General features: G+C 30.2%; 5 protein-coding genes and 1 non-coding gene across 6 annotated transcripts, besides 5 other annotated features; 5 read left to right on the top strand and 1 right to left on the bottom strand. All coding sequences in view use genetic code 12, as the record gives it.

Moving 5' to 3' along the window:
* Positions 1-218: 218 nt before the first annotated feature.
* Positions 219-821, top strand: CD36_41230 (conserved hypothetical protein; the record flags this gene model as incomplete). The annotated part of the gene is made up of 1 exon (XM_002419745.1): positions 219-821. One exon carries the CDS (start codon positions 219-221, stop codon positions 819-821), a length of 603 nt encoding a protein of 200 aa, XP_002419790.1.
* A 734-nt stretch (positions 822-1,555) lies between these two features.
* Positions 1,556-1,978, top strand: CD36_41220 (conserved hypothetical protein; the record flags this gene model as incomplete). Its single annotated transcript, XM_002419744.1, has 1 exon — positions 1,556-1,978. One exon carries the CDS (start codon positions 1,556-1,558, stop codon positions 1,976-1,978), a length of 423 nt encoding a protein of 140 aa, XP_002419789.1.
* Positions 1,979-2,546: 568 nt separating this feature from the next.
* Positions 2,547-4,694, top strand: CD36_41210 (cell wall protein with similarity to glucanases, putative; the record flags this gene model as incomplete). The annotated part of the gene is made up of 1 exon (XM_002419743.1): positions 2,547-4,694. One exon carries the CDS (start codon positions 2,547-2,549, stop codon positions 4,692-4,694), a length of 2,148 nt encoding a protein of 715 aa, XP_002419788.1.
* Positions 4,695-5,019: 325 nt separating this feature from the next.
* Positions 5,020-5,205: a mobile genetic element.
* Positions 5,206-5,498: 293 nt separating this feature from the next.
* Positions 5,499-5,556: a mobile genetic element.
* A 175-nt stretch (positions 5,557-5,731) lies between these two features.
* Positions 5,732-6,000: a mobile genetic element.
* Positions 6,001-6,191: 191 nt separating this feature from the next.
* Positions 6,192-6,317: a mobile genetic element.
* Positions 6,318-6,482: 165 nt separating this feature from the next.
* Positions 6,483-6,613: a mobile genetic element.
* Positions 6,614-6,739: 126 nt separating this feature from the next.
* On the top strand, positions 6,740-6,821 carry tRNA-Ser (TGA). Its single transcript has one exon. It is a non-coding gene; the product is annotated as a tRNA-Ser (tRNA).
* A 342-nt stretch (positions 6,822-7,163) lies between these two features.
* On the top strand, positions 7,164-8,384 carry CD36_41200 (cytoplasmic aspartate aminotransferase, putative; the record flags this gene model as incomplete). The annotated part of the gene is made up of 1 exon (XM_002419742.1): positions 7,164-8,384. The coding sequence occupies one exon, from the start codon at positions 7,164-7,166 to the stop codon at positions 8,382-8,384; it is 1,221 nt and encodes a 406-aa protein (XP_002419787.1).
* Positions 8,385-8,792: 408 nt separating this feature from the next.
* CAS5 (zinc finger DNA-binding transcription factor, putative) lies at positions 8,793-11,393 on the bottom strand (the record flags this gene model as incomplete). Its single annotated transcript, XM_002419741.1, has 1 exon — positions 8,793-11,393. One exon carries the CDS (start codon positions 11,391-11,393, stop codon positions 8,793-8,795), a length of 2,601 nt encoding a protein of 866 aa, XP_002419786.1.
* Positions 11,394-12,847: the final 1,454 nt, after the last annotated feature.

The following is a 12,847-nucleotide window of genomic DNA, read 5'->3' as shown; positions in this document are numbered from 1 at the left end:
GGTTGGATTAAGTAAGGACTAAGGTGTCAATAATGATGATTGATAAATTTGAAAAAAAAAAAAAAAAAAAAAAAAAGAAAAAGTCGCGTCCTAAAAAAAAACACTCAAAGTAAAAAGAATCCGCTCATATAAATAAATAAATAAATACGAAGAGTCGTGACTTCCTATCTTGTCTATCATAATCATCACATCCTACATATCTTATCAAATCCTTATCAATGGAAACTCCAACTACACCAAACTCAAAAAACAGTTCTGTGAATTACACGTATCAAGAAGAATCCCCTAATATCACCCACAACGACATACCCTCTTCCCCTCCCATGAGTGTGTTAAATCAACTTATGAAACACCAACAAGCACGTTCTACAAAACTTATGAAACCATTTTCATCTTCTTCGTCTCCGCCTAATAGTGAATCTGATGATTTACTGCCACTGAGACCCAATAAAGGTAGAGGCAAATATTATCATCATCCAGTTGAATCGCTGAGAAGTCAAAATTTCAATCTTCGAAATAAACACGATAAAATCCGTCAAGTAAGAAATCAACATCGTCATGATAAATTAATGATAAGTCGAGAAAAAATCAATGATCAACAATTTAAACGAGATATCAATGATCAATATGAAAAAGAGTATGAACATGTAACTGATGGTTTGGATATTGATAGATTGATTGAGGATGAACAAGAAAATACTGATACTCAAGTGTGGTTACAACATTATGAAGAAGAGGCTGAAGAACGTGAATGGGAAGAAGATGCTGATTTGATTGATATGATACAGAGTTTGGAAATTGAAGACAAAACGATGAGTTGATGTGGAAGAGTGTTGTAGTATTTTTAACCTAGAAGAATTGGTGGGATATATATACGAAAGTTTTATTTTGGATTAGAAGATATGGATCAAAGTGTATTCTAAGATAGGTTCATATTTTGAAATCGCCAGAAGCTAGACTATAGGTGGTCAAGAGTGTGAACTGTTGATATTACTACCGCAGTACGATTTTTTGAATAAAGCCAGGAATGTAAAGTGAGGGATTGTAATTCAGTATCTAGTGTATATGTTCATGTGATTGATAGTATATATGTAACTTTAGAATTAAGAGTATATTACATTTGTGTGTTTGTGCGTGTGAGTGTGGTTTTTGTTAGCCTCACCGTTGAAGAATCATTCAACCCCTTGTACATGAGAAATAAAGTATGGGAAATTTTAATAATGACGTATGAGGCGTGTCAGATTGAAAAAAAAAAAAAAAAAAAAACTTGTGAATCGTTACACGAAAAAAAAGGAATTTAGTTTGGTTTTGATTTGAATCGATGAAGATGAAACAACTATTAGTTGATATATTTCGTTGAAAAAAAAAAAAAATACTTGAAATCTTTTTCATTTATTATATTTACCCTTTCTCTTCTTTTTTTTATAATTATATATTCGTTGATTCGGATTATTTTGATCTATCTATAGACTATTACAGCTATTCATTTTTACTTTCGTTTTTTTCCTCCCTTAATTTATACCCCCAAAGTCGTTTTCTCCAACACATATTGATAATGGCCCTGAAACAACAAGGTATTCCATTAGAAGATTTAGATCAAAGACCACAAATAAACATCAATGATAAACCCATTACAGATGAACCAAAGGCTTCACCAGCTATGAAACAAGAACCACAATCAAATAATGAAAATTCACAAAATCTAAAATCAAAAGAATCGAGCAACTCAGATAATCCATCATCTAGTTCTGGTTCAGATTCAGATTCAGACTCAGATTCAGATAGTGATGATGATGTTAATTCTCATTTTACTGCCACTAGTGGTTACCAAAGAGAATCAAATGAATGTACTGAATTCTGTATTGAATGTTGTACTTGTTTTGGTGTTCTTAATTGTTGTCCAAACAATGGTGAAGGGTGTGTCACCAACACGGCCACATTTATTGGTAATATGCTTTTTGCTTGCTGCAAATGCTAATCGGGTTAGATTATGGTATCAATATGGATTGTTTCCAATTTTGCATTTGCTTTTTCATGTCTTTTTTTTTTTTTGTGGGGATGGTTGAATTTCGAACATATATACTTGGGAAAAAGTATAGAATTTATAGATCTTTGGTGAAATGTATTTTTTGATTATTTTTATTGTATTTCCCTTATAATTTGCAATGTCAACTTAGTTTGTGTTCAATGTTGGTATTTTCTTATCAGATCTTTTTTTTTCCCAACGATATCACAAAAAAATGAATGTTTTATAATATATGGGAAGAAAGAAGTCAAGCAAATCAGTAATAAGATGATTTCCGTAAGAGAAAGTAGTATACCAAGATAAGAAAACTGATATTGTGTGAAATGTTTTCTTGCAACTACCTTAAATTTAGATCTGTATTTGGGGGAGGTCCAGGGGGGGTGGTTGTCTCTTTTTTTTGTTTTTTCCCTCTCTCTTTTTCAATGGTGTATGGCCGATTTGAGCGGCTAATTGGAAATCAACTTATAGTAACTTTAAAAACCATCTTTTCCTTATAAGTTGCTGTTTTTTGATATTAATCATGAATCGAAGATCAACTTTGAATCAAAAGCGTTCAGCGACAATTTCAGAATTTCGATTTATTACTGGAGAAAATACAGACGCAAATGTGCTGCTGCTGCTGCAACATCTGCAACAATTAAAACAAGATCAATTGCAGCTGCAGCATAATCAACAAAAACGTAATCAATGTCAACCCAAATTAACCAAAGTCCTCCCTTATAAAGTTACTAGATCCAAGTCTGTTCATGCATTTCAAGAATATGGGAAAGGGTTTGTTGGTTCTCCGTTAATGAACTCATCAATTAAATCGTCGCAAATAAATCTGCCACAACCAAAGAAGTTATTAAAAAAGGAAGTTACACCTTTGCAACCAACTCCTCCAATAATCTCACCAATCCCAAATCAACCACATGCTTCCACATCTATTGCAGTTGCATTAGAGGAGCCGCCGCTACAACAGTCTCCACCACCACCACCACCACCACCACCTCCAATTCATCCATCACCATTCATTAGTAACACCATTGATGACGATAATGCTCAAACTTCATTGTCTTATTCTTCCAATTTGCTTAATTATTGTCAAGAAAGTGTGGCTACTTCTAATTACCCAGCAGGAGCCACCAAAAGTCCTGGTAGTGGAATTCGCAATACAACTGTGATTTACCGCAAGAAAAATACGCCAGAGTTGGATTATAATTTGAATGAAATATCACCAATATCTTATGATACTAATTCACTCAGAGTGGTTAAAAGACAAAGCAAATTTTCTGTCAATTCTAAATTGGAAGCACCTACGTCAAGCAATGATTTGATAATGGAAAAAAATAAAAATTTGTCGCCAGACTTGGAAATAGTGATGGCAAAGAGTGATGATGATAACAATAGTAGCATAGAAATAAAGCAAAAGAATATTTTGGAGACGCCCATTAGTTTTAATAATGACCTCCCTAATAAAAGTGTTGGTGATAATGATTCTTACACTTCACCGGTGTCAACTGGATTGTTTTCAAATATAACCAGAAGAGGGTTTTGGTGGATCATTGTGATCTTATTATGTGTAATTATAATTCTAATTGGAGGGTTTGCTCCTGCGGTATTTATTTTGGGGAAAGGAACTAAGACGTCAGTAGGGAAATTTTTCAGTGACCCCAAGAATTTACCCATGTTATATTTGCTATCACTGAAATACTTGACCAAAGTAGAAGAGGTCCGTGAACCAATAATCCATAAACCTAATTCGATTGAAGGTCTTAGTGAAGAGTTGCAACAAGATAATGAGGTTGTTTCATTAATGAGTATTGTTACTAATGCATTGTTTTCTGGAGTAGCATATTCTCCAAGTAATGCATTAGAACCACAATGTGGATTCACTAGACGAGATGCAATGTTAGATTTGGCCAGGTTATCGACTATTACCACGAGAATAAGAAATTATGGCATGCAATGTGATCAAAGTGAGTTTATTTTGGATGCAATTGAATATATGAATTTAAATATGACATTAGCAATGGGGGTTTGGATTGGGTCTAATGATACTGTAAACCAAGAACAAATGGATTTGATGAAAAAGATTATTTCTAAATACCCAAACCCACTGGAATTAATCAACTCGATATATATTGGTAATGAAGTATTATTTCGAGAAGATAAGACTAGAGATGAATTAATAGAGTATATTCAAGATGCTAAGACATTTTTACAATCAAGAGGAATAGATGATATCCCTGTAGGGACATCTGAAATTGGTTCTTTGGTAGATCTGCCTCTTTTACAAGCTTGTGAGATTGTTGGTGCTAATATTCATCCTTTTTTCGCTGGAGTTCCAGTGGAATTTGCAACCATTTGGTCTTTAGAATTTCTTAATCTACAAGTTCAACCATACAATGATTATAATACCAAAATTGTACTTACAGAAATAGGATGGCCAAGTGGTGGTGGTACATTTGGTTCTTCAATTGCCAGTTTATCGAATCTGGAATATTTTGCTAATGATTTTTTGTGTACATTTCGAGATTTGCCAGTTGAATATTATTATTTTGAAGCGTTTGATGAACCATGGAAAGAAATTTTTTGGGAAGGTAATCGAAGATGGGAAACTCAATGGGGGGTATTTCAAGACGATAGACTGCCAAAATTTGCTTTACAAAATATAGGATGTGTGTAAAAAGAGGTGGGTTAGAATATACAGAAAAAAAAAAAAAAAAAGAAAAATTATTTGGTTCAAAAAACCAAACTAAATTTGTATAAAACTCTTGCAATTCTCTAATACGTATAAAGAACAAACTACAACTACAAACTATATATTTTTTTAAATACGCAAGTGCATTTATATTTATTGTATTATTTTAATTGATAAGATTTGGAAAATGAAGAAATATAAATTGTGATGATATAAAAATCAGCAATTTTTCATTACACACTGGTGACAATTTGGACAACACTTTGGTTGATCAGGAAGAATGTCATGTCGATGGTTAAAGGGATTTAACTGTTAGAATGTATGTAGTATCATATAGTTATTCTTAAGAGAGATGAATAAGTAATTAATTAATAGATAATAAATAATAACTAAATTGTGTGTACATATATTTCTGTATAAACTTAATTAATAGCTATATTCTTAGTTGGGTTAGTAAAAAAGACTTTCGTCTTCTTCTATATGTTAATGAGGTTATCAGGACTAACAAAAACTTATTTTGGGTGCTGTAATTAAAAGGATATCTTTAAAACAACAGTTTTGACCTCCGCGAGGAAGATGGAACCCTTAAATCAAGATAGTACCACATACTCAACCACCGATAGTGGGTATCGCCTTTGACTTGTAGCAGGAATTCTCCTATATATAGTAGAATTCCTCGTCTATTCCTTTTCTTATAGATTTGGAATAGTAGTAAGCATACAAACAAGTAAAAAAGGTGAGGGACAATACCTTTTTAAAACATTTCTTTTTTTTTTTTTTTTAATTAATTAAAAGTTTAAAGGAAATTAGGACCCTTTAAATAGACCGAAAATTAGAGTGACGAGATAGGTCACACCACTCTGAAAACTAACTAACTAATTAATTAATTAACATCAAGAAGTCGGGAAACGAGCTTCTTGACAAAACTGTTGAAATATGAGAGTAATCCTCATCGTGTAATCAAATCTAGTACAAAGTATAACAATGAATTGACGAGTATAACAAATGAAATATGATATAATTATAAAGAAGTCAGTAGCGATACCTGCGTAGGTGAAAGGTGTCTTATAGTATTAAAGCTTAGCTTACAAAGAAATATATAAAATCTATCTAATGAGGATTCTACCATATATTTATAGTAGAATTCCACTGACGATGGTTCGTCGTAATATCATTGACGAGAACCGTATTAGTAGAATATTTCCTTTTTCAGTAATCTCAAAACACCAAGGTGAAACAAACAATAGAATAAGCTTTACCTATTGTCTGTTACACAGCCTGTTTTCGAACATATAAAGGATTAGACGAAGTAAAAGCTTTTGACGAGAAAGCTGAATATATAAAGAGGACAAATGGTCTGTCATTTGTAGAGAAAAGTTTATAGAAGAATCAACGAATATATTATCAATTGGAGATGTCTTTACCTAATCAATCTGCTGATAACTCGACGGTTACTAATGGCGAGCATCATTCTATTCAACAAAAACCACCGAAAATAGAAATAGATAAATAATATAAACGACGAATCGTCAAACCAATAAACAAACGATATTAATAAAACTAATATAAACCAAATCAGAATACTCAGGAAGGGTTGAATATACAAAAAAAAATTTTAATGTGTTTCCTGCCTAGAATGTGATGTGGGTTATTGATATTGATAAATACTGGGAATCTAGAATGGGGAACCACTAACGTAACTTCTAACTGTGATCCTTATTATTCAAACTAAAACTAAACTAAACTTAAACTTGACTGATTCACTAACTAACTAAATCCAAAATATATATATAAAAAGATAAGGGAAATTAGAACCCTTATATAGACCGAAAAGCAGAGTGACGAGGAGTCATCAGATCACTCTGAAACAACCAAAATAATAATATCAGAAACTCGTTGACGAGTTTCCACCGAAAGTGTGAATAAGTAAATACCTTAGACGATCAGAGATCGTCCTTACACAATAACATGATAATGCTATTGTCAGTGCGACGGAGGGAGGCTCATTATACAACAAAATTTACGAATTTGGCAACTTGTCCGAGCGGTTAAGGAGAAAGACTTGAAATCTTTTGGGCTTTGCCCGCGCAGGTTCGAGTCCTGCAGTTGTCGTTAATTTTTTTTTTTGAATTTAATTTATTTTTCAACATTATGTTGCTGTTGTTGATTCTCGGGAATAAGCGGTTATTGAAAAATCACGCCGCACCGGTTGAAAAAATTTTTTTTTTTCTCCTCTCGTGCATCCTCCACCACCACTTCTCCCCCCTCCCCCCCAAAAAAAAAAAAAGATCAACAGTTTTAAAACTACTATTTCCAACAATTATATAAAGTGGATTTAAAATTCCATAACTCAGTTGACACATTTTTTTTTTCTTTTTTTTTTCTTCCTGGAATAACAACAATCAAACCCCTGCCCTCCCCCCCCTCTTCTAGTATCAAAAAATAAAAAGAAAAATGACAATTAAATCCAAATTCACTCATTTAACTAAAGAAGAACCCGATCCAATTATTAAAACATTAACTCAATATCAACAAGATCAATCACCTAATAAACTTGATGTTAGTATTGGGATTTATAAATCATCTGATGGATCATTATATACATTCCCATCAATAAATCAAGCTAAAGAAATTTATCATAATGAAAAAAATTATGGTCATAATTATACTACTATGAGTGGTATTAAAGAATTTATTAATGGATCAAAACAATTATTATTTGGTGAAATTTATAAAAAAAATATTGCTTCTATTCAAACTATTGCTGGTACAGGAGCTATTCATATGGGATTATTATTTTTTAAAGAAGCAGGATATAAAAATTTTTATGTAGGTTTACCAACATGGCTGAATTATATTCCAATGATTAAACAAATTAATGGGGAAATTAATACTTATGAATATTATAATAATAATAATGATAATGATGGAGGAATCAATTTTAATGAAATTAAACAAACATTAGAAAAAGCTCCAAAAAATTCAGTATTTATATTTCAAACATGTTGTCATAATCCAACTGGAGCAGATTTTAATCAACAACAATGGATTGAAATTATTAAATTAATTAAACAATATGATCATTTAATATTAATGGATACAGCATATTTAGGATTTTCTAGTGGTGATTTAATTAAAGATTCTTGGATACTTAGATATATGTATGATAATCAAATTGAATTTGTTGTTGCTCAATCATTTCTGAAAAATATGGGATTATATGGTGAAAGATTAGGTGCTTTACATGTTATAATTCAAGATGAAAATTATATTGATCATATTCAATCTACTTTAATAAATAATTTCCGTCAAGAATGTTCATTTGCTCCTTCATTTCCAGCAAGATTAGCACAAATTATTTTTGAAAATGAAAAATTATATTTACAATGGATTAAAGAAATTAATCAAGTTACAAAAAGATTAAAAAATTTACGTCAATTAATTTATAAAAATTTAATTAATTTAAAAACTCCAGGTAATTGGCAAACCGTGATTCAACAAAATGGATTATTTTGGTATAGTGGATTAACTCCTCAACAAAATCAAAGATTAATTTCTCATCATAATGTTTATTCAACTAGTATTGGAAGAGTTAATATTGCTGGTTTAAATGAACAAAATGTCGAATATTTTTGTAAAGCAATTGATGAAGTGGTTAGATATAATTATGATTAAAATATTAACTTATATATATATATATATATAAATATATAAATATTTTTTTACACATCAAATAATAATATATGGTAAACAAATAATAAATAAGATATATCAAAGGAAAAGGAAAAGGAAAAATCAAAAAAAAAATTATTTTTATACCTAATGAAATTATGGTATAACTATGGAGTATTAATATAACAAGTGAATGACAATCTGGTTTGTAATAAAACATATCACAATTGATTGTAATATATGAGCTACTAGTACTTCTTCTTCTTCTTCTTCTTGACAAAAATATATATATATTGTCTTTTTAATGCATAGTCTATATAATGTTTATATATACATATATATATGTGTGTGTGTATATATGTTTGATTGATAAATTTCTTTTTTTTTTTTTTTAATTTCATATTTCATATTTCATATTTTGGTAAATTCTTCATGTTCTTTTGAAAGTTTATGAATTTTTTTCAAATGAGCTTTTAAATTATCTTTCCTATTAAATCGTTTACCACAATTAAATATTTGACATTCAAATGGTTTTTCTGATGAATGACTTTTAAGATGACGTTTAACATGTTCTGGTCTTTGAAATCTAGATTCACAAATTGGACATTTATGTTTTTTCTTTGGATCTGATTTATCATTTGATTTCGATCGATTATTACGAACTTTGACTTTTGTGACATTTAAATCTTCTGGTATTGGTATTGTCACTGTATCATCATCATCATCATCATCATTATCATTATCAACATCAACAACATCATCATTATCATTATCATCATTATCATTATTATCGTCGTCTTCACCATCTTCACCATCTTCTCCGTCTTCGCCGTCTTCATCATAATTATCGTCATTATGTACATTGTTGCCATTGCCATTGCCATTGTTGCTATTATCATGGCCAACTTTACTTCTAACATGGTTTTTAGTTTTATCACCATTACTACTACTACTAACAGGACATTCATTCTTGTTATTTATATCTTTATCTTTATGTTTATGTTTATGTTTATCTTTATCATTAACATTAACACTCTCAATCATCACTTTCCCCTTCTTATTGCTATTATCTTTAGTCTTATTTTTGTTTTTCTTTTTAATCTTTTTATTATTTTTATTCCCATTCTTATTACCATCATTAATAACTAAATTCCTCTTTTTCTCTTGATTAATAGTAATATCATCAATTATAACATTTTTATTTTCATTTAATGATTTTTTTTCATCATTAGGTATTCCCAAATTAGTCATTTTCATTGATCTCACCAATGATGCTGATGATGATAATGATAATGATTCAGAATTCTTTTCATTCAATTCAATTGAATCTATCTCCATTTGTTCTTCTTCTTCTTCTTCTTGTTGTACTTGTTGTACTTGTTGTTGTACTTGTTGTTGTACTTCTTCTTTGATTATTGTTGGAACAGTAAAAGTGGCCATAGGAGGTAATAACCCACCAGAAGTTGAATTGATAGAATTAAATGGAGTATTTTCATTATAATTATTATGTAAAGTTGGATTTGATTTATTGGTGGCAATAGTAGTTAAATCAATAGATATTGAAGGGAAATTAATTGGAGGTGGTGATAATTTTGATTTATTAAATGGTGAAATTGATTGATTTAAATTTTTCAATACATTTTTATCCATTGGTGGATATGATGTCATTGGATTTTGATCATATGCTAATAAATCAATTTTAGGTTGTGATGATGAATTTGGAAATGAAAGATTTTGAATTTGACCATTATATGATTGTTGACCTTGTTGGGATTGTTGTTGTTGCTGCTGTTGTTGTTGTTGTTGTTGCAGTTGTTGTTGCAGTTGTTGTTGCTTCAGAGGAGTTCCATCTTCTCTTTTCTTTTTCCGTAACAAACTAGTATAAGATTTCGCTTTACGCAATTGTTTAACAGCATCATCATCTTGATCTTCAACATCATCCTTATTAAATGGACTGAAAAATGTTGATTTTGAAGTACGTAATTTTGTTGCTGGAGTAAGTAATGGAGTAGTAATATCATCATCATCAGTAGAAGATAATTGTTGTGAAGGAGTATAAAATGGATTCAAAGTGGAATTATATGATGATGTGGAATTAGATTTGGTAGCTTGACCTAAATTCATAGCAGTAGTAATGGCTGTATTAGTATCAACTTTTGATCTCGATCGTGAATGACCTCGAAGAGGAGTTTTCATAATTTTATTCATTGCTGTTGTTGCCAAATTGACTGGTGATTGATTGAAAGTTACTGATGATATGGAATATGATTTATTTCTTCGTAATGGGGTTGATAAACTGTTTTGATTATAATAACCTTGAGAATACAGTGGTTGTGATTGAATATGGGATTGTGGCGATTCAAATGAAGAATATGAATAAATAGTATTTGAGGAAATTGAATGAGGTAAACCTGTAGGTGGATTTATAGAATTTTCACGTCGATGCAAATCAGTAATAGTGGTGTCATCAAGTGATATATTTCTTGAATGATTGAAATCATTTAATCCACCTGAATTGACATTGTCCTCATCATCCTTGTTATCATCAAAAAATTTACTTATTTGAATATTAGTATTGTTACTAATGGGTACCATTTCTTCTTCAATAGTTCCTGGTTGTTGTTGTTGTTGTTGGCTATACTGATACTGAAATTGTTGTTGTAGTTGTGGTTGTTGAAATGGTGGGAACTGTTGCTGTTGCTGTTGTTGTTGCTGTTGTTGTTGACTTAATTGTTGGAAAGTCTCTTGAACATATTGTTGGTTATTTACCATCGGTTGAAATGATTGTATTTGAGGTAATTGTTGGTGTTGATTCAACAGTTGTGGTTCTTGTTGTACTTGTACTTGTGCTTGCAGTTGCAGTTGCAGTTGTTGTAGTGATTGTAAATGTTGATCTAAAGGTTGAGACAAGTTTTGTGATAGTTCGTAATTATCCATAAATAGTAAACTATTTGTACCATCATCATATGGTTGTGATAGTTGTGTCGGCGAACTTAATAAATAATTCTCCATATTATATGTTATTGTCTATATATACCAACTAAAAGGGAGGGAGGGAGGGAGGAATGAATGAAAAGCAAAATAGATTGTTTTTTGTTGAAATAGGATAGGAATAAAAATAGCAAGATTGATAGTATCTATTATTTTCAACAATAAAATACCATTCAGTAAAATCAAAACAAAAACAAAAAAAAAAGGTGAAATCTAATCAAGTGTAAATGTTCTTGAGTTATTGATAGTGAAACAAAAAAAAAATAACTTTGTAGTATCTAACTCTTTGTTTAATTAATAATTCACTAAAGGGAGACTAGTTTAAACAATCAACAAAATAAAAACGATTCGTCTGATTCTTGATAACCCGCTTATAATGAATAATGAAAACCTTATATAGGAATGTTCTTGGGGTTTGTTTAAAAAAGAAAAAATTTTTTTTTTTTTTTTCTTGGATTGTTTGTTGTTGTTAATGTAGTTGTTTTCTGTCAAAATTTCTAACCAAACTAGCTAACTATATAGATAGATAGACAAATAATAATAGAATTGATTGGTTAAGAAATCCAAGCAAAAAGTAAATGGAAACAAGTACTAATTAAATCAATTAATGAAAAAACAAGCAAACTTAGATCCAATAAATCAACAAGTAAAAAACCAAGAAAATCACCACTCAAAAAAAAAAAAGAGAAGAATATCCTTTATAAGTTAATATTGAATGGGTTGGGAGGGTGAGTGAGTGAGTGGGTGAGTGGGTGAGTGGTGTTAGATTAGATTAGATTGGAGTTGAGTTGAGTTGAGTTGTTTGGGTGGTAAAAAATTGTTGATGATTTTCTTCTTCTTCTTCTTTTCTCCAATGGATAGTTTGTAAAAGAAAGAAAAAAAGTTAAAAAAAAAAAGAATTTAGATTAAGATGATGTGATGTGATGTGATGTTATTGATGGTGGGTAAAATGGTAGATAAATGGAAAAGATATCAATAATTGAAATTAATCAAACTAAGTTAAAGAAAGATTAAAAAGAAAGATTAGAAAGAAAGAAATAGTAGTTGAAAATTGAAAATAAAAATAAAAAATTTCAAGTTCGTGTTTTAATTATTTTGTATGTAATGAAATGAGAAATGTATGTGTTGTGTATGTGTTGTGTGTGTGATGCCTAAAACATTGAAAAGTTGAAGATTGAAAAATTGAAAGAAGTTTTAAATGGGTTTAGTTAATTTTGTGTTATTACTCTTACTTCTTTTACCAGTATTGCTGGTGAGTGGTGGTAGTGGTGAGTGGGTGGATGGGTGGTTAGGTATTGAACTAGTACTATAATACAATTTCAGCCCACTTTTTCTTTCTTTCTTTATTTTAAAAACCAATTCTTCACTCGTACCATTATTATCTATTATTATTATTATTACTATCTATTTTAGTTTGCAATATCTCTCTTTTTTTTTTTTAATTATTCTTACATATTTCCACTATATTTAGTTAT

This window comes from Candida dubliniensis, chromosome 4, assembly GCF_000026945.1.
Source record: "Candida dubliniensis CD36 chromosome 4, complete sequence".
Classification (NCBI taxonomy): Eukaryota; Fungi; Ascomycota; class Pichiomycetes; order Serinales; family Debaryomycetaceae; genus Candida; species Candida dubliniensis.
The sequence above is the reverse complement of the archived record's forward strand: the minus strand, read 5'-3'. Positions and strand labels throughout refer to the sequence as shown.